We start from the raw sequence: 22481 nt of genomic DNA on the forward strand, positions 1-22481 counted from the left end.
CTGGTAACGCGTATCTCGATGAACATTATTTGTAGTACAATTGCCTTATCGGAATCTTCGATCTAATCGCCTATTAAATACTCTGTAAATCACTCGATGCTATCGGGACGAATCCTCGTATACGCTAATTATAAAAACATCAGTTCATTAATCAGCTACAAAAACACCGATGAAAAAACATTGCTGATGGCGAGCCTTCGAAAAGGGCTACCCATGACAATTCCCCGCCGACATCTCGCAATTTAACAACAACGTTCACTGCTGATGCCGGTATTGTTCGCATTAAATATTGAAATAAAAAAAAGAGTCAGCTATGGTCCCTTCTATTAATAGACCATTGTATTGTCCTCCCGACTCTTTTTGCCTCTCGCGGACTTACATAAGCATGTATGCAATGCTGCGCGGAGGATTTTTGTTCGATTGCTTTCTTGCGCCGCCGCCGCAGAGGCGATTCCTGTGCACGAGTGATTTTCGAGCGTGTCGAACAATGGTGGAGTCGTTTTCTTACACACACGCTCTATACTCGGCTCAAAATGGACTTGCTCGATATGGCAATACTATAGAGGAGGAATAATGCCGAGATTGCGCAAGGACTTGTTCATTTTTCCGTTTCGTCGTTTTTTTATAATGAAAACCTAAACTTGATACTCACTATGCTCCGAAAAAAAAGTTTTCCTTCCTAAAATGATTAATCACTTCTGCTTCACAGCCTGCTCACTTTTACTCAATCAAAGAGCCGAGACCACGTATCCTTAATGAGCAGGCTTTCACTTATTCAGATTCAAAGAACGCCGTGTACGCAATTTTTAGCGTCAAAACTTTTACTCTAGAAATTTAGAGAGCACTCTCGCGCAGGCTCCAATAACAAAAGACAAAGACACTCCTTCATGTGACTGTCCAGATTTGAGACCAGAGCTCGGAGTAGAAAAAATACTGTCGCTGGTTACTCTGACAAACAAGGGGACTGCTGTTCCAGTCCGAATTTTGCCACAGCTATTCGTCAAAGGGACTAGGCCCACACTCGGCAGCTTTATCTTTTGACTCGGTCTCGGCTGATGTTGGGCCATGTGATTCAAGGAGTTGAAGGAAGATTATGTTTGTGCTGCGGGATGAGATCGGAAAACTCATTGTGCTATAGCGGTTCACAGTTGCGAGCGGAGATAAGGTGAAATTCGGGGGAGTTGAGATAAATCTTGAGCAGGGAAGAAACCACCAACCGTCTAATCCTTCGTTTTAAAACGAGACCTCTCTAAGATGTATTTATAGATGTGGTGATACGCTCTTCTGGCTTATCCGTATACGTACACCTGATTGAAATTTCTTTCCGAAAACGGACCCGTAAATCAACCCGCTTAACAGATCGTCCGACAAATAACCGTTTTTTTCAGATATCAAAGCTGACTCTAAATCTATTTCTCTAAAATAAAAAGAACTACAATTTTCTTAACAATGCGATTTTCTCGCAAACCCCCGCTGAAAACTGTACAAATAAGAACTTCGCACGCTATTCTTTTTCAAAGAACTGACTTATCACCGCGCTGCCATCGTCTAATTTATCTCGGCATAGCGCGCAGCGTTTAAAGTTTGCAAGCGATAAAAAAAAAGAAATATTCTCAAGAATAAAAAGGACCCGAGAGCCGTATATGACGAAAAAAAGGCGACGAGGAAGTGGCGAGACCGAAGAAGAAGAAAAACGTTAATTTCAGCTAATTAGCAATTAATTACGGGCAGGGCCGTGGCAAACGGGGAATTTCACTCACCTTCGTACATCTGCGCGTACTGAGGGAAGCCGGCAGCCCGCAGCCACTTGCACGCCTCCTGAGCTTCGATTTCTGAAAAAGAAGAGAAGAGAGCTTTGAGATTAATGATCCTGGCGTCTTCCACCGGAGGAGAGATATAAAGCAGGAAGAGGCGGTTCGCGAGTCTGTATACGTGTGTGTATACTATATACGTATGTATACAGAAGCGTGAGAGCAAGAATGAGAAGAAATATGGGGAAGATTATACGCGGATTCCACGTGCGGATCGAGAGCCACGTGTGTCGAATGCTGGACTCGATATCTTCTGAAACTCGAGTCGCAAATAAATAACGCTTAGATTTTTCGAGGGCTTTTCTCCTGCTGCTGCTCTGCTGTGGGAAACAAACGCTGACTTTGTAGAGAGACAGTTTGATGGGTTGTTCGGTGTCGTCGCTTGTTACTCCGGGCATTATTTGTTCTCGTTTTCCAGTGCGTGGGCGATTGCTTTTAATTTGAGTTAGTTTATTGAAAAGTAGGTGATGGTGAGTTGATGGCTAGAATAGAAGCCATAAACGTCAGTCATGACGTAACGCTGTATTGAACAATTTTTCAAGAAACAAGGAATTTATGACATACGACTTTTCGAGGCATATAGTCATTCAAGGCTCCGTTCCCCTCTATTTTCCGCGCATAATTATGCAAATGCAATAAGTTTACGATTAAAATAGCATCGATTACCCCACAGCTTAATTAATCACGAGCATTATTTTTCCATTATTAAATTTTCTTCCACCGAACGTCTGCGAGACAGCAAAGTATTCCAAAACGTTTATCGATTTTTCAATTTGACAACAACGCGCTAGAAACGCGACCTCTTGAATCATTTCAGAAGCGTCACATGAATATTAATACCTCTAAAAACACTCGTACGTTCGCATCATCAATATGCAAAGCGCTTCAAAGCGAAGCATTCTCGACATTTTTAGAGGGAAACATATCCATCTGAAAATACACCCGCGAACGTTTGTTCCTTCAAAGAGGATCTTCAAAATTGCACAACCTCCTCCCACGATTCGTCAGCGACATCGAGTTTGACCCATGGAATAAGGGGCAACACGCGCTCGTTCGCTCGTGGGAGTCTAAAACGCGAATGCGCTCGCAGTGAAAAATCGAAGCGCGAGGCGCACGATCGTGTTTTCTGTCCCTTTAATGATGATCGATCGCGGCGGCCACAGTCGGACAAGCCCATACGCGGCCGCACAGCTGATCGATTTCTCGAGCGTTAATCGTTGCACGTGCGGAATCGCGACAAATTCTCGGTTTGACGAATCGTTTCGCACGAGTGTGGGACCGGCTCTGCGGGTGTATAGTGTTGATGATTGCGAGCTTAATAGGCTAATGGGGAATTGATAAGAGTGGTAATTCGAGTTTTTTGTTTGGAATCGTAAATTATTTAGTGTTCAAGGCTAAGCCAATTACGAGTGGATTAAGGGCAGCTTATATGATAGGCTGAACTTTCTAAGAAGATCCAGTTCCGAGCCGTAACTCAACCTGAAAACACCTTCTCGGTTCGTCCAATCTGACGTCTCAACTGGCGATTTCGCGCCGGGATCGTCTTACGAAACTCACGGCCACGTCCAAATTCACTTTGCATACACATCCAACACGTTGCATTCATCCAAAGATATAACTAACGCGTATTCAATAGAAGCACCATCGACTTTGACAGCGGCGATGTGTGCAGCAGGAGAAATTCGAAATTTAGCATCGGAACCCCCCTCGCGGTATTCGCACTTCGTAATCCCCCTCTGGCCCGTAAAATATTTGCCTCGATAAAGTAAAATAGTACCGGCTCTTCGGTATACCGTACAGCTCGCGGGATTAATCTCCCGACAGCGCTAAGTAATTTCTTCGTTACTCATTTCTCTCTCTCTCTCTCTCTTACTCGTGCTCGTGTGTCTGTGTATACCTGTTTTGCACGCGAGAAAAATAAGAGGAGCACGCACAAGAGGAGGGAAAAAACAAGGACGGCGCAGGATCGAAGACTTATCGCTTGCGTAATTACGTAAGGCGATCTCTTTTATACTTAGCGTATTCATCATCGGATTATCTTATTAAGTTTCACGTCCCAGAGAGCGGCTGCGCCTGATCTGTCGTGTTAGCGTTATACGCGTTTCGTCAATGAGGTCGTTAAGAAATCTCCGTTATATGCTTCTGCCCCAACTTCTTTTTCTCGCGTTAGTGCAGCGGAGATACAGAGGTAAGAGCGTGCGAGTATGTCTTCAAATTTTGAGCGGCGGGTATACCGAAAGTGTCGCCTGTATACGCGAGCGATTGGCAGCTTGGAAACTGGGTCATTCACCTTCGAATTAAAATTTTCTCAACAGTGAACTTGTAAATCAGTGCGTATAATTTGAAAGCGGCTTAAATGTTATCTCTCTCGACTGGTGATACGCGAACGGAACACGTTTCGTAATTCGAACAATAATCAGTCAAGCTTATTATCGCGAGCATTAAATCTTCATTGTTGGTGTTGTTTACGTATCATTTTTTATCCTGTCTCTAGAGGAGGTGGACACGAAAAATTGACCTGCTCGGGTTGCATGTTCGCGAGGCATTAGCACGAGTCCGACGCGACGAGAGAAATCTCGGGAGTCGCGGTTATATATACCTGCGCGAAGAAATGACGCGCGCGAGTGTGTCAAAAGAGGAAGTCGGCGACATTTAAATGTCCTTGCGATGACTGCGACTTCTGGGATTATTGATAAATTAAATTGATGCAAAAAAGTCGAGTCACCGCGTATTTTATACCTCTTTCAATTTCTCTCCTCTGACGCGGCGATGATTATCCGTTATACAACGAATAAAAAACTTTTACGATGCGTGACACGTTGTGTATGACGATATGCAAAAAGGAATCTCTCTTTAATCTACGACGATTGTCTACTCAACTTTATTAGTTGTAAACATTTTAGAGAATAAATTATCACTGCTTTCTAAAATTTTCATGTACTCATATTTCAACAAATTTATAGCCGAGTTTATTACGCCGCAAGTGTGTCTCCAAGACGAAACTTTATCAAAGATCGTTTTACGCGAGGATGATTTATAACGAAATGTATTTTTTTATTATCGATGCTCATCGCGCCAAATCGAGACGCATACGTCTCCTCGCCATTCGATTACATCGATTCGAAGCTTTCGCGCAGCTTTTTATATCAATTAATGCTTCCTCTCCTCGCGAGGCAAAAAACGAAGGAACAAAATGATCCGTGAAATAAAAATCAATTACAAATGATCGCGGGTATAAGGCATTACCCGAGAGAGCAAGCGCGGAGCGAGCAACTTATATCAATTTCCTCATCGAAGCTCAAGTCATTACTCTTGGGCACAAACGAAACTAATCCCCCGAGGCATGAATCACCGGAGGATTTAGAGCCTTCGCGAGGACAGCGCTGAAGAATAACGATCTCGAGAGCGGGCACCGGTAGGAAACACGGCCGTAACTTGGATTTTCCAGAGGGGAAGGGTTTCCTCATTTCTCGAGCTCTTCCGTTTTGCATAACTGTCACACTCGGGAAATGAGGTTCTTTCGGCCTCGAACGTGAGTCATTTCTCTGATAAAGCTTAAAAAAAATCGTCCGCATCGAGCATAGATCACACAGGAAAACTGGACTGTCAGAATGAATTTATCACGCGGCCACCCGCGCGTCGCTCAGCCGCACGATTCATTAGGCTCGTAAAGAGATTTCGCGCGGCCGCCACGGCGATAATTGCGCGACTCTGATCTCTCATTCGCGCTGCGCAAGCACGATCCCGGATAGAAACGTTATGTATGCGCAAGGGGGTTCAAGACACTTTGTTCGCTATATCCTCGAGTTTTGATGTAGCGAGTGTCGCGAGCGAGCGAAGGAAAGCGTCTGCGCTGCCGCGAGAGAAAGTTTTTAATTTATGATATTCGCCGCTGGGTGGGAGGTGAAAATTTTCGATCATTTTTGCTTCCCCCTTTTATACGCGGCTCGCGACACGTCCTAAATTGAGAGACTGATTTACGCAACGATCCGCGAGAATCATTGCCGGAATTAAAATTGTCACCGTTTTAAGTGTCACGCGTTATGTGGAAAATCGCGCGCGCTATTAAATTGCTTTGACGCTGAAATTATCATTCATTTCGGTATGAGTTCTTTTTTAGTTTCGCGCTCTCGGGAATTATTAATCGTAATCGGCTCTTATGGGCGATCAGATACGCGAAAATTCGCTAAAATTCAAAAGCGATTTTCGGTACGCACGTGTGTGTGTGTGACCTGTGCGCAGAGTTCAGTCGCGAAATTGATCAATACACTCGCACGCGCGTGCAGTAGCTTATACGCAAGTCCGTATGTCGAATCAAGAAACTCTTCCTGATTTCGGTGCCGGGAAGGGCTTATCCGAGAAAATTAAGGACAAGAGCGGCCTAAGAGGCTTTGCATTTGATTTCCCCGATCGTCCCTCAAGATTTAGAGTCTCGTGCGAATAGAAATTTATAGATCCCCACAAGTATCCCCGTTAAAACGCAGGAGTACATCAACCTCTTCAACAGAAAAACCTTATTCACAGTTAAACCGAGCTGCTATATTTCCCCAGATCTCCTGAAATACTAGACTACTGCACTAAAATCCTGAAATACCATAACGCTAAAATATCTTTATGAACACTAAAAATTCGAGCGCGCGAGCACGTCAACGTTTACAACTCTAGGGCCGTTAAAACTCGGAAGATAATACAGCCGGTCGATGTTATACGTGCCTGCGTCTCGGTATATATATATATATATATATATATATATATATATATATATATATATATATATATATATATACATACGTATATACAAGTATACAGGGCGCGACCTCCCTCCGCGAGATTATACTACGGCGTGTTTGCATAATGTCTCGCACACCGCTTTAAACTCGCCCGCGAAGATCGCTTAATATACGCGCGCGCGAGTGGATTCGCGGCTTTTTCTGGCTTTATACCTGGACGGCGGAAATGTAAGTCCGGCACAACGAGCCATCGTAAAGTCACTCAAGGCTGAGAGAAGGAAGCGACGGAGGAGTTGTGTGTTTGGTGGAAAACGGGTCAAGAACGCGCGTGAGAGACTGATGTTATGTTGGGTGTAGAACGGAAGTGTCCCGGAAGGGTTAGTAGCTCAGGTGCGGCAGTGATGGTGTGGTTTTTGTTGCAAAAAATTAATCACTCGAGATTCGAAAGTTTTCTCAATCAAAAGTTAAATTGCGGCAAAAGTTGCTAAGTCTTCTTTAATTAAAGAGAGCAGAGCGCGCAAAACGGATGCAAAAATAATTCTCGAAATAAAGCTTCGCGCGATTCGACGGCAATGGAACTATCACAATGCCGCGAGAGGCTAAAGTAAGCTAAAAGTAGATGGCTCGGGGTATTTTCAAGGGACACCTACTCTCGGCGTCATGGTTTTTTCCTCTCTCGCTCGAGCGGCTATTTTTCTTCTTCTTAACTTTGCGCGACGCGCAAAGGGACTCGGCTGAAAAAGAAACGAACGATAGCTCACGCGAGTATAGACCCCATAGCCGTTTTTTGTGAGGGCCAAGAAAATAGCTTGCGCGAGGCGGCCGAGTGAATTCAAGCAAAGAACACGGCGGGAAAAAAGCCGGAATCGGAGCACAAAGAGAATTAAATTCCGCGTTAAAAAGATAATTCGCGTTAAAATGTAGGGAAGGAATATATTATATGATTTACACAACAATCCAATATTTATATACCTGCCAAGTGTAAATAGAGCTCTAGCGATAAAATCAGAGCTAACTCGTATTTAAATTTCAAATCGCGATCGGGAGTGAGAAAATTCAAATATTTTTGACTGTCGCGTTCTCCATAATCCGCAAAAGCCTCAGTGATGCAATCGAGCATTTTCAATGGCTCTCACATGAGAAAATTCGGACCCGCCTGAAAAACTTTATTCAAGCCGCTGCAGATCGTTCGCACGAATGAACGCCTCTTTGTACCAGCCGAAGCAATTTACACCGCAGCGGCGGATCAAACGGCGCGATTCTATTTCGAAACTCTAAACACATTCGAATTTCCGACGACGCTTGAACTTCGACTTCGCTAAAAAATCGTATCAGACCTTAACGATCCAACGTGTTCTCTCCGGATAATAATTGATCCCGCACAGTAGCTCATAAACCGCTTGTGCCATGCATCACAGCGGCAGTGTCGGCTTAGAGGTAAAAGCAGTGCCGGGACATAACCGGTAGTCCCCTTTCCTCGAAAAATCCGAGACGCGATCCGATAGAACACTGACCCGCGAGATAATGGACAGGCCGCAGCTCCCGCTCTTTCTCTCGATTATACGTGGGCGTGAGCCGCTGCTGCAGCGAGTCTCCTCTCGCGTGGAATAACGCCGAAGGGGCCGTTTCGCAAGGCTTGCGTAATATCGCGAGGGTTTCCACTGTATATATTCTATAATGCGTGCGTATACTGCTCTGACGCAGGCTTATAAGTATCCGCGTGTAGTTATTAAGTGTTTTATGATTATTCGGCTGATTGAGATTTAATTGTGGCCTGACACAGCTTGCCGAGCTTTCAGCGGGCTCGTTAGGAGATTTATGAGGTTGGAAATTTAAATTGGTAAGTTGTCGCTCGGCAGCTGTTATTCGATTATTCTCGATCGTTATACAGGAATTCCAGTGAAATAAATTGAAATAACTTTGATGAAGGAAAGTCGCTCTCCTATGAGTTTCCATACGCGCTTTCATTCATATCCACAATATACACTTCCTCGGGAAAACACAACACAGAGCAAAACGCGCATAAAAGCGCGATTTATCGCGTTACTTTCTAACGATGATTGTGATTCCCAGCGATTATATACGCGAGTGGAAAGAATTTTAATTCGTTTTCGTGTTTAGAAGCCCGTCGTTTCTTTTGTATGTGCGCTTGTGTATACCGGGTGTCGCAACGCCCCAGCGAGTGTATGTATTATAAGTCGCTGAGTTAATGGGTGTACTTTGGATTTCGACTCGCGGTGCAGTGTCGGATTGTCGTAGGTGCGGGCAAGTCAAATGGTTTCCGCTTGAGAGTTTTTAGCGCGTGCGATTGTGCGCCGCGGAGAAACATTTGCGCGGATGCCGTATAGTGGCTCGTTTGTTCGGTAACAATGAGATAATTTACAATTTTGACATTTTTCAGGAGCGATGTATTACGCAATGACTCTTCTGGTAAACAATTTTATGAAAAACTGTAAAAGTAAATGGTGCACGCAAACATATTTTCAATTGTAAATTTAGTCTTAAGGTAAAAAATTTGCAAAACCCTCTGGTATTCCCCCGTCGACTCTTTTCGTTCTCCCCATGCGAAACCCGATGCGAGTCCGAATAAAAAAGACTTCGAAAACAACGATAAAACGAGAGTCTTCCAAGGCCCTGACCTACTCTAGCGAAATGCAACTAATTCTCACGTCATTTGTCGACCGAAATATTCTCTCTCTCTCTCTCTCCACCTGTTCCCGAATTATGCTTTTTCAACTCGTCAATTCTCCACACACGGCTGTCATTCGGTGAGTAGTGGCGCCTTCTTTGAAACATCGACTGCACTTCAGACTTGTTTTCCTTCGCTAAAATTGGTTCGAAACGCGTAAATTTAGCAACTTTAGGCTCGGCCGCTTCTATTTCCACTTGATTCCCGAGACAGAAAAAGAACTTGGCTAGCTCGGTACTCCTTATTTTAGAAACCGTATACGAGTAATTCATCACTTTCGATATTTCCCTCCGTGTATAGAATTAATAATAGTGTGTACGCGGAGAAATGTGAATAAGCGAAGAGTAAAAATAAACGTCGATTACTCATCGATCGATCGATCGACGAACGGACACTTGCAAGCTCAAGCCGGGGCAATAATTGGCTCTTCGCGCTGCTGATATCACACGCGGCGAGCGACGAGGAACGAGATTGACTCCTTCGCCGCGGGTCCTGCAGTTGCATTTGCATACGTCGTTAACTCCGTGCGGATGTGCGCATACACGCAACTGCAGCTTACTGGCGCCTCTTTCTCTCTCACTTGCAGCGACCTTGGCCGTCGAAATTTTCGAATGTCTTCGACTGACGTCTTCGTTATACAGTGATCCGCGTGGTACATCGAGTCGGACAGTGTTTAATGCGTTTTTGCCATTATCGTGCCGGTGTAACGGTAATTTTTCTATCGAACTCAACGTTTTTTTCCGGCGCAAAAATTAATTGAATATAACGTCGATACATCACGCGTATAAGAATGACGTATTATATATAGGTGCTGCACACAAAGTAAACCGGCTTATCGAGTAAACACGCGATTACTCTTTGAGCTTTCTACTCTCAGCGACAACGACAATAAAGCTGTTATTATTGATGCCGAAAAGTTTGCATGCAAAGCATAATGACTGAATAATTTCACCGAAGGGAAAGAGTCTGCGTCACCAGCCGCTGAAAATCAACGACGACAGCGGCGTGTAATTGCCACTTGTTTTCCGACACAATGCGACTCTTACTCTGAATGAAGACACAGTCAGCTGTAAAAAACAGATGGGCAGCGAAATGAATCCGATCTATTTTGGCATGGAACTCCAAACATGTTTCTAACGTGCTTTAAGACCCATCTGAAAGCATCCTCTGAGACTTGAAGAAAAAGTCGTAAAAGAGGACTGCCAGCTCAAGAGGGACAGCGCATTGGAAGGAGCAGTCTTCGGAGAAAGAGAGTAAAATGTATGCAGATGGCAGCCTCGTGCGCAGAATCCGCCCCGCGCGATGCAAATGAAGTTTCACGCCTAAGTGCCTCGAATTATGTACGGCCGCCGCATACAATGGCGGATCTACATAGATACAATACACACGCATATACACAAATCCGGTTTCGATGATAAGTTTAATTGTCGGAATGGTCCCGTCTTCGTCTTTCCATCTCTCTCGACGATGATATCTCGCGCGGCGAGAAAGCGAGGAAACTTCAAGAGTTTCCGCCGCGCAGCCGCCGTTTGTTTCCGCTATTTCGTAAGAGCTCCGGGGAAATTAGGATCTGCACAGAGGAGACTTATCTTCGCTTCACTATCGACTAAACTCCGGCCCAATTATACCTTCGCCGCTGCGATTGCGCGAAGGGTATCTGTAACTTATTCAGTTCGGAACAAAGTGTATATACGTTACCGAACAGTCTCTGTATGTGTATACACAATGATCTTTATGTAAGCCGAAAAAGTGACTTTTAACCTTGTCCGATGAACTGAGCGATGACTTTTGTATTTAAATGTGAAAGTTTATATCCAGCAAGACGGCGCGCGTTGCGTCATCTCTTCTCCCTATTGTTTCATCGCCTCTCTCTCTCTCTCTCTCTCTATATATATATATATATATATATATATATATATATATATATATATATATATATATATATATATATATATATATATCTCCTGCAAATTGCTCGTTTATACAAATTACCCTACACTCCAGTTCTCCCTTCGAACGTTGATTCAATAATAAATTTTTATACGCCGGCTCGAGAGACACAAACAACGCACTTACGTTTATCGATCGATCTTTTCGTGAATTTTCATACACGTTCCCTAATTTGAGACAATATACGTGCAACTCGGCTAATTGAGAAGGCAGATATTTGACAAAAGAGCAAAGCTTTCCGAAGAAATAATAGCAAGAGAGACGCGAAGCTAAACAAATGCCGGGGGATTCGCCGAGTTTCCACCCACGTCCCGCAGATTGATAGCATTATGCGATGCGAAGCCGGGAAAAGTCTATTGAAAAACGCAATATGAAGGCTCGTGTGGGTGGCGAACAGCGAGAGAGGCAGCGAACGAGGAGGAAGGATCGAGGAAGTGCTGCGGTGACGCTTTAAAAATTAGACGTGCGTATACCTCTATGGAGTAATGTCGAAAAACATGACGTTATAGTATAGGTCTATATTTAAAGTTTGGTTAAATCAATGAAAGTGCTTTCTTTCTAATTAACGAGCAGCCTTTACTCTTCATTACGAGAGTGATCTAGTCAGCCAAAGTACCAGCACAAAGGCTCTATAAATACCCGATAATCAATTTCCTTCGATTCGATCACTTCGGAGCTTGAATATTCTCATGAAATGAGACAACTTTCGCGTGTATTCTCGTCAGAAAATATAAGTCCACCGTGTTTCCTCTCGTGCTGTGTATCCCATAGTATATAAAACAGGAAAAGCACGTCGCGCTAGAACAAACAGAATCGCAGAAAATCCTCAGTCACACGCTACGTGTGGGCAGCTGGTAATGAGATGGAATATCCTTATAGAAAGATAAAAAAGAAGACACAGGCCATACGCAGCTGCTGGACACACACACACACACACAAACACACATGCACACACAAAATGGGAGATGTGTATCTGCCCGCATATGCGCGTAATTATACAGCCGCGTCGTTAGAGGCTTGTTTGGCTGGTAAATAACGCCGAGTGTTTTATGCGCCGATAAAGTCAGAATCGCTGGGACGAATCATTTCTCTCTCACGGCTGCAGTACTCGCGATTAGCAACGCCGCCGCCGCGACGACGAGATTTCGCGCCGCGTGTGTGTACACAGGTCTCATAAATCATGCGCGAGATCGCACGCGGTCCCATTGATGCGTGTTGTGTACTATCGCGTTTTTGCTGTTGTCTCAATTCTTACCTTAGTGAAGTTGGTTAATTATAGGTCTGAGTAAAGTCAGGTGCTGCGATCGATATGAATGAAACGTCGTGTTTTTTGAACGTCAATCGGCGTGTATAGGGATTGTAGAAGCTGGAGAACAATGTCGAGCTGAACAGATCCAACTTTGAACTTTCAAGGATCATCGAGGATTATCCGTGTCGTATTATGCAAGGTGAGAGTCAGCGTAGTTTATAACTCGAGCGTTGTATACCTGTCACCACTGACGTGCTCAATAGTACGTGTTTCTTTCTCTCTCTAGCATTGAATTCCAACAATCGACTGGTGTAAACCTCGAGCTAATTAGCGACGACGAAAACCACAAGCCAATTTTCACGCAGTCACAGCCAAGTTTCGCGGAAAGCTTCTGGCACAGTGCAGCGAAAAGCCAACGAGGCGTGAAAAAAGGCCATCTGCCTCGCTGCACTGCAGTAAGTACAGTCTCGCGCACAGCTGCGTATATCCCCGGAATAATTGTAAGGCCCGTACCGCAACTGCAGCCTGTATACACCTCCCCCTCAATTATCGGGGACACAGACACACGCGCACGTGTACATAAGATCCGAAGCAGCAGCAGTGGTACAAATACGTTCGGCTCGTTTCCAACGAGTCCGTGTCTCGCCTGGCACATTCCCGAGCGCGACCTTCATTCGCCTCGCGACCGCCGAGAGCAATGCCAACCTGTAGAATGCGAGCGTGTAGGTATATACGTGTCTATCTCTCTCTCTCTATTGAGAGAACTGGGCCGCCGAGCGAGTGCAAGTTTCAAAGGATAACGCTGCCAATGGAACAATGAGGATGCTAGACTGGAGCGACGTGTCGCTGTCTTCTGCGCGGACGTGCTATGGAGTGTAGTGTAATAAAGAATGGAACTGCTCTTACGGATGAGCTCTGGATTTGCGCAATTTCTGCGAGGGATGAGATTAAAAATTGTATTACCGGCGGCGAGAGATCGATGTAAGTATAGCAAGATGGATTGTTCTTGGAGTTCGGTGGGGAGATAAATAAACGAAGAATGATGGATCTTCTTTGATCGTCATCGTCTCGTAACTGCAAAGAAGTTGGGTATATTTTTTTTTCCCGTTTGCTAGAACCGACTTTTCCGCTCGTTTTACGTTCCATAGCGAGATGAAAGAAGATATAACGCTTATACTCATCTAATCAAGGTCTTGTTTACCAATACCCTCGGATCAATCAACCAAAAAAAGAGTCTAACGCGCCAAAACAATCATCGCCGGCAAGAAGTCGGTCAATACACCGCTGCCGCGGAAAAAGCCGCGCATCGAACCCCCTCGGATACAAATGAAACACCACAAAGGAGCTCCACAATACCCCGGCATTAGTATCCGCCAGTCGGAATCCTCATAAACGGCCGTATCTCTTCGGACCAGCGAAAAAAGACACCTTCGCTCTTCGGACAGCTGCGTCGTCCCGGCGAATTGACGCCAGGGCTTTTCCGAAACTCTATTCCGATTCCAGCCCTCCTCCCGAGCGTTAACGAGCGCGACGCGTCGTATGATGTATACGTATGGATTGTTGAGGTAGGGGGCGGTTTGCTATAGGTGTATCGAACGAAAATTTGCCGGGCGGGTACAATCGTGCGCGGATGATTATGATTGTGTCGCGGTGGATTATTCCGATGGGGCGTGTGTAGTGTCGCGTGTCGGCGGTGTGAAATTTATGTGGATTTTGGGGGGCCTTGGAATATGTATTCATCGGGGGATTCACGGTTGGAACAGATTTTTCCACGCATGTTCGATGCGGTGTCATAAGCCAATACAGAGTATTATCGCATTGGTCAGGGGATTACTCACGACAACCATCGACATAGCAAAGCCTCTGCTCTCGTCAACGTACCTGGAACAAAAACAAAAATATTTATTCGATAACGTCTCGATAACGCAAACTTATGAAATATTATATTTCTACTATTAGCGAACTGCGTATCGGCGTCGCAAAGCTAACAAACAAAACTATGAAAACGCCCGTCGGCTCTTCTTATGCCTGCTATCTCTTGCGCATCGAGGAAACGACGACGACGACTAAGAATAAAATCTCGCTGTCGTCCTCCTCTCTTTCTCTCCCCAGCGTAGTGGTCAGGACGAATAATACACACAATGCGCGGCAAGAAAGATCAGGCAGAACAAAGGAGGTGAGGGCGACAGCGACGGGGCGTAAAAAATGAACTCGGGCTCACGCTGGGATATATTCCTCCCCCCTATACTCTCGCGCGAATCGAGATGAATAATAGTCGGATTTTCGGGACAAGCCGCAAGCTTTTTACCGTCAACACACGACTTCGAGGTCTTTGCTCCTTTGCGAAGCGATTTTTAAAGTTTTATTTGTTCTCCCTGCCATACAGGCGGCCTTGAACTTGATTTATATTTATTCTGCTGCCGTTGCTTCGTCGGAGCCGTACAGCTTCGTCGAAAGCGCTGAATGTCTTTACTAATTGCCGGTGTTAACACCGGGAAGCTCGCCCGGTTGACGTGTACGCGGACGTACAGGCTTCAATATTTGCTCGACTGCAAGAAGTTATTGGCTCTTTACGAGGAATCAGAGCGGTTGACGCTGCTTGTTAGCGCATCCGTGACTATATATACGTGTACAGGTCGACGGAACTTTCGCGCGAAGCGCTTGTTTGACGTTTGAGCGAGCGACAATGTGGGTTAGTATTTTGATTCGAGTCTCGAAAGTTGGGTTTTAGCACAGCGGCGTTTATGGCCGCTAGAAAAATAGTCCGTGAATAAGTCAGGTTGATCGTAAAGGCGCTGGAAATACTCGATAGAGCTGCTTTACCTGATTTGACCGGCTTCAAGATCGTATTTTATCGAGCAGTCGTATATTACGGAAAACAACTCGTCTATGATTTTATTTCATCTTTCGTTATACGAGTCGCAATAAATTGATGAAATCGTTAGTTTTATGACCTTCGGCGGATCGTAACATTGTTATACATTTTCGAAATTTATCACCTCCTTTTTAGCGTAACAAACCTCTTATTTCAGCACTATAACAACGTTCTATAAACAACCCATAAATCCCGAGCATCCCACACCTAACGAGAACTACAAAATCCAAGGGCCGTCCATCACACAGTCCCACACAAAACTGACCAAAATCCCTTCCTTCGCCTCGAAACAAGAGCTTCACGACCTAAAACACGAGCTCACTCGGGCGTGTCCCTCTAACCCCATACAAACACTCTCTCTCTCTCTCTCTCTCTCTCTCTCTCTCTCTCTCTCTCTCTCTCTCTCTTTCTCTTTCTTAGCTGCACGAGAAAATCGCTAATGTGCGCAGGCGACACTTGACGTATACGAGTCTTTGCGCGCATAATTTCGCGAGAGCGCTGTTATTTGTCAAGACGCGTCGCGCGCTTTTGCCTGGCCGATTTGTAACGCGTGCTTAAGGGGTCCTCGTTTTTCTGAACTTTTTGTTTCGACGCTTTTTTGGGAGGACTCTTTCGGGAGGAGCTGAACAACGACCTTTTGTCGATGCGTCTGTGCGTCGAAGTTAATGCTTTTCGGTTACCGAGAGGAAATTGAGTATCTTACGTATGCAAATTCTATAAGCGAATAGAATTATACTGTCGCGTTTTATTCCACTGATTTCGTATGCGAAATATTACTTCGGCTGAAATAAAGCGCGCGACATTGTGATCTTTTCACGAGGAGACGGACGGTTGTACGAGGCAAGCTCTAGCATTAAATTTTAATGAGCTGTTAAATGTCTTTTTTTGTGATTTTTTGAGATTGCCAAACGGGTAATGCTACTTTCGTCGCGTATACTTTTACGACTTCTGAAAATGTCCAAATAACCCATTAAAATACTTCAATGATATCACACCGCTATATACGTCTCAAATTCATCAACTTCTCCGTGATTAAACGTCAAACTGGAATTTGAAAAAAAAAATCCTCTCAAAGAACTATACTCTCAATCCGGAGCACGGCTCACTCGCTCAGCCGCCCTAAGGGAATATCGCAAATCCCGACGCGCGCGCCAGCTGTTTACAAAGAAAACAAACGCGCTTCTAATTCTCTATCCTCATATCATCTCGTCCGCAATCTCAAGCGCGACGTAGGCGCGCACATACACACAGGGCAAAGGGTATAGAGAGACAGGGCAGGAGTAGCGTAGAAAATGAAAAATTGAAGGGAAAATACAAGCACCCACGCGCAAGACTGCTTTCACAGCGGTAGGTCGAGTCTCCTCCGGCGTGTGCCATGATGAAAATGAGAGGGAACGGCTTCTGCGCGAAAATTCCTCGCTATTGGAGAGCTCTATTGAGAAATTGAGGATGAGTTGCGCTTTGAACTTGCATTTAATTTCTTGGATTCGCTCTGATACCTTCAGGCTGAGCTGCGTATAACAATTCATGAATCATATAGCTAGCGAGGTATATCACCTGTAATAAAGTGAATATACGATACGGTGACAGTGTGTGCATACGCACTTTCGAAAAATATTAACGCTCCGCTGTAAAAACTTTTCTCCGACACGTCACATAAATTCACGAAATGAACAATATGCCTATATAACACTCCTGGATGATCCATTAAAAAGTCGCTGGGTGTAACTAACCGTAAATCAAGGCGTCCTACGTGCGAAATATTGTTCAGCATAGCGGACGTATGCAAAATAACCGTTCATCCTTTAGTTCCAACAACTACATTCACTACGACTATTATCGGACCTTAGCCAAAATCTCATAAATGCGACGTCATGTACGAAGGCGGGCACGTGTATCGGAAAGAGCCAGTTACTAAACCTCGTAGCGGCTAACGCACACGAGAAGTTCACCTGTACGCACGGATAGCACGTCCGCACGTGCGGAGCAATATTATACAAGGGAATCGCGCCTGTTTCGACGCTTCTGTACACTAGATTTCGGAAGATCTTCCGCACGTGTCTATTTCGGACCCCAGTGAGGTAAACAAATTTACTCGGATCGTACAATTTTGACGTTTACTCGCGGTAGTCGTTTTGTTTGATTAATCGGGATATTATTCGGGCTGGTTTTGATTTAAGTGTTTGTTTGGGCTAGACCTCTCGACTATATTTATACAGAATTACCACTATTTTCAGCCTCTCCTTCCTCTGATGTAACGTATTTTTGCAAACACTCATCTCGCCGCTATCATTCCACACTCAACGCGAGACAAAAATGCGCATACTCTCGGCAATAACCGTCGCCGCGGCAAAAGCTTTTTCATTAATACGAAAAGCCAACGCTCTCTGACGACAACAAAACGCAAAACCATTTGCCTCGAATTACCGCCGGCCGGGAGAATCCTATTTCCATAAAATTGCATAACAATCCCTCATTGTGCGCAAAGCGAGGAGAATTTATTTGCCTTGCTGCGCCGCGAGAGAGAGAGAGAGAGAGAGAGAGAGAGAGAGAGAGAGAGAGAGCTGAAACCCCGCACGTGGCTTTCTGCAATCAGCCAATGCCCTCCTCTATTTCAATTCCAAAACAATCATCAAAGAGTAGCGAATGGCGCGAGCGCGAAACAATCCTCCCCGTCCAAACACATATCGCGCGCGGCGTGTACGCAAGGGAACGAGTAAACGCGCGGCATTCCGAGGCCTATACGAAGGAGCTGAAAAGCCGCGTTTGTTCGCGGCGGCGCTGTGTATAGCGTATAGTCTTGAGATGACGGATAGAAGAGGATCTCGCGCGTGGTCGAGCTGTAAGAAAATCGCCTCCGGTTCTATGGACGTCTACTGTTGCTCCAAGGGATAGCCGAGGCTTGTTGATGTTTAATTAAGGGATTGGGTTACGCTGAGGACCTCCTTTGTTCTCGGCTTCGTGTGGGGGATGATGCCCCGAAGTTCGGTAGGTTGATTTCGAAATGAATTAGTTGATACGAAAATTCAAAGTCATAGGCCCTTAGAACACAGAGCCAAAAGTAGAATTTTCAAAGCGCACGGAGAAGGTGGGGTAAAAGGCTCAGCGAAAACTTCTCTATTCGCAAACAAATTACGTTTATCAAACTTTGACTTTGTTCGGCGAATTGAAAACAGCCCGTTAGAGGCTCTCAGCTCTTTCTCTGTCGGACGGGTATTTGGAAAACCAGTCACGAAACTGCGCACGCAACCGTGCCATGGGACCCTCTCGACTCTCGCGAGCCATGGTATAGTCAGAGAGAGAGAAGTTTCGACGGCAGCAGCTATACCTTAGGTAAATCCACGACCAGAATAGAACGAATCCATTAACAAGCCTGCACGTATATACAAATTTAGTTCGAAGCCGTACACTCGTCATTTTCCTCTGATATAACAGTCAGCGACTTTGATTGCACCCGCGCGCGCGGATTACGCTTTGTGCACTCTCGCGGAGCTAATTTTCCCTCGTCAATCATTTCGGAATTCGCGCGCACGCGCGCGCGACAAAAACAAAACAAAAGAGCTATACTATAGCTCGCGCGAGAGCACTTAATCGTACGAAACGAACGACGTCATTAGCGCGCGGAACCGAAAGCCGGTAGATATAATCTCTGACACATGCAGTCGTCGAGCTAAAACGTTATATAAAAGCAGAACGTAAGGTCAAGATGCACACGAGCAATAAGGCGAATGAAGTACGAGCGCGGAGCGTTAGAAAAAGAGAGTATGTGTGTGTGTGTGTAAGGGGCCAGTGTGTCCGGGAGAGATACAGAAGAGACAAAAGCCAGGCGCGAGAGAGAAGCGACTCGTTATTATGTTTCACTTCCCACGGCATTCATAAAACGACCATAAGAAGATGCGAGCACGTGTGTATGGCGTAGGTACTTCGCCGGGCTGAAAAACGCTATTTATCATCGGCCGGAGTGGATGCACTCTCCGCTTGGTATGGCCTCCCGCGAGCGAATGGATGTTTCAAGGGTTTGCGGATTTTTGCGCCGCGGGATGGATATTATGCTTTGAGTCTTTCGGATGAGGCGATGTGCAATTGCTCTTTTTCGGCTATAACGAGGAAAACGTTTCCAGAAACGGAAAACTGGTCGAAATTTTCCAGCTACTTCTGTACAGTTAAACGACAGTTATCCAAGCGTTGCCCCACACTCGTCACCCTAAATATCATCTCCTTACGCCACGGCACATTTCGTCACAGCCACGAAGAGTAACAACCAGGAACTCCACACGGAATATCCCATCAATCGCGCAGCGCACTTGTTCCTCCTCGAACCGCACATTACCATTACACACGCGGGCTCCCAAGCTCTCTCAATAATCATTACGGAACCCCGCGCGAACGATCGATTGAACGAAAGAAGCGTAATACATCATAACAAAACGTTCGTTCCTCCCGCTACCTCGTAAGCCGACATAACAGGCATTACAGCCACACACGCGCGGGGGCGGACGAACTCGCACAGTGCAGCGCATTCACAGAGATAACGAGCTCGCGCGCGCATGACCTAATGACGATAAAACGGGCTAACTGGCTCGTGGAAGTGAAAAGCCAGCTTCTATCTGCCTCCACGAGAGATGATGAGTCACGATCCGCATTAATAATGCACTTTTGCAGAACACGCATCGCCACGGTTCGGGAGAAACTCAAAGGGGCGGTTACGCAAGCGAAGCTTTGTGCAGATGCGGTGCAGTCTAGACGACTTTAGCGGGCGAAAGACTTATGCTAATTTCTCGGGAGTCGCGATAGTATCGATAAGGCGCACATTACGCGGGAGAGAAAGAGCTAAATGGTTGATAACGATTGGATTTATAGCGGATAACGCGGATACGTACGCTACTCTGGGCATATAGTTTCCTTGGGAGTGCGTAGCTTTCTTGATTTATGGGGCGCTCTCGCTCTAAACGCGTGGTTTGCGTAATTTATCGCTGTTTGTTTTGCCGTCCGCGCGGCTCTGAATTAGTTGTTAACTTTTAGCCGATGTAAAAATGTTTTATAACAATTTTCACCGCTTATTAGGACAGAGAGCGTCGTAAATTGCCGTCGATACGTACGTAGTAAATTTTGCTCGAGCTATAGTGCGGTGTAATACAGTTAATTATCAAAGTAATTGCCAGGGTATAATATCGCGGTACATGGAAGCGTTTGTTATTTTCACTATATAATAACGCGAGAACCGCGGAAATTTATTCATGATTTCGAATCGATACATACGAGGATTTATAAATCAGCCGCAATTAGCGCAAATCATGCGCGAACAAATTAGCCGATTTAAATTTAACGTCCGCGTTCGCAGCTAATTAAACGGCCGCGTACAAAACAGTTCTAAATTAACTATTTTCCGATACCAGTCCAAAATAAATCCTATTTTTACCCCCGCCCACTTCAGATATAATATTCTCGCTCCTGGATGTTCAGTAACAGGCTATTAAAAGTGCATTCCCACCTTGAATCAGCGGCACACTACTACTGCAGCTTTCACAAATAAACCGCATCAAGGAAAATAACCAGAGTGACCGTTTCTTCCACTCGTGTATGCACACGCGTATAAAACATTATAATCGCGGGAGAGATAGAGAATTTCCCCAGGACGTCGACGAAAATTCCGGTGCGGTGCGTTTCGAATTTTCTGCGCGAAGATAATCAAGCCAAAGCAAACACAGCGAGCCGAGAGCGCGCGCGGCATTTTTGGTAATGCAGACGCATTCTCGAGGAGAAAAACAGTCGCCAGCCGAGGTGAGAGCAGGAAATAACAAAGCCGTTTATCGACATGTTTACTTGGAGACGTGGATAATTGTAAGGATGACTTTCTACTCGCGACGCACATTTTATTGAGTTTTTTTTTTGGTAAAAGAATTGTTTGTTCGTCCTGTAGGATAAACAATAACGGTGTATGTATACAAGCGTCCATTGCTCACGCAAAACCACATCGATAAATAAATATTTTTCTTTCAACGTTGTGCATACACGCTAGCCCCGAGCATAGCCCAATATTTACGAGCCGCCGATAATTTCTCCATACGGTCAAGAGAGGCGCGAGTAATTCTTTCTCGCCGAGAGAGATTCTGGCGAGCTACCCTGCTGCCAAAATGGATTTAGCGAGTCGCGCGCGCGCGGAAGAGCACAATGATTTAAATTTGAAATTTATGACGTTTCGCGCCTCGGATATGAAGCCCGGGACAATTTGTCAGGGTTTTCTAAACTTATTATGGAGAGATTTACGAGCCTGGAATTTTTCGCCAGGCCATAATGGCATAATCAGAGGTGTAAAAAAATGTCTCTCATTATGCGCACATACGCACCTTCGACGAGAAAATCCACTCGGTAAATCACCCGCTAAGTACACAAAACACGACACAGTGAAACACATTGAGCAAAATGAACTAACTAATGAGCGTCATCGTCCCACGCACAATCGAACTGTATAATGCCGTCGCTTGATTTTTTAATTAAATTACAAGAATCTTCACAATACGCTCGATTCACTTACACACACAATGCTCACGCGTATACGCGTCAACTTATTAATAACGTCGCTGTAATTTACACGAGACAATACGAGATTTATCTCTTTATATAAGCGCCGCGAGAAGAACGAGCCGCCGCGTCGTAAATCACGAGTCGCGCGCGCGAGTTTACACTCGCACTTTCCACGTGTCTGTGTCCTCTGGGCAACTTCTTAAAATCCATATGAGGCCGCTTCGCCTCGTTATTTATCACGAGGTGTGTATGAATCGCGCTATATGGGATGAGCGAACGAAAAACAATAATTTACACGGCCAATGAAGAGCGAGATGCAGCCGATGAGCGAAGAATGTGAAAAGAATCGTGGAATGCCTCGGAATTGTTGTGAAAGGGCTAATTTATTCGATCGTCGAGCAGAAGCTCTCGTTTATTGAAAATTTTAACAGAAAATATCTCGACTCGAAAAATAAAGTGTGCGACGAATGCCAGTGTAACAGCGATTCCATTTATGTAAACAAACGCGCGTGCACGATTCCGATCATTTTCGCGAAAAAATAATCGAAGATATTATATTATGCAGTGTAGGACGCGCGCGCGCGTACACGTGCTTTCACCGAAATCGTTTTAGAAATTTCGCATATTCTCGTAAAGTGCGCCGCCGCGTCGG

At 45.2% G+C, this 22481-nt stretch overlaps 1 protein-coding gene across 3 annotated transcripts in view; it reads right to left on the reverse strand.

Annotated features, from left to right (window-relative positions):
* The window catches only part of LOC100123284 (stAR-related lipid transfer protein 13), a 227147-nt gene that overhangs the window by 48759 nt on the left and 155907 nt on the right, over nucleotides 1-22481 (reverse strand). For all 3 annotated transcript variants that reach the window (XM_031926169.2, XM_031926167.2, XM_031926170.2), the window contains one exon: nucleotides 1761-1832. In XM_031926169.2, the coding sequence (XP_031782029.1) occupies nucleotides 1761-1832 (72 nt within the window). The remainder of the gene's footprint in view (nucleotides 1-1760; nucleotides 1833-22481) is intronic.

This window comes from Nasonia vitripennis, chromosome 3 (genome assembly GCF_009193385.2).
Source record: "Nasonia vitripennis strain AsymCx chromosome 3, Nvit_psr_1.1, whole genome shotgun sequence".
NCBI lineage: Eukaryota > Metazoa > Arthropoda > Insecta > Hymenoptera > Pteromalidae > Nasonia > Nasonia vitripennis.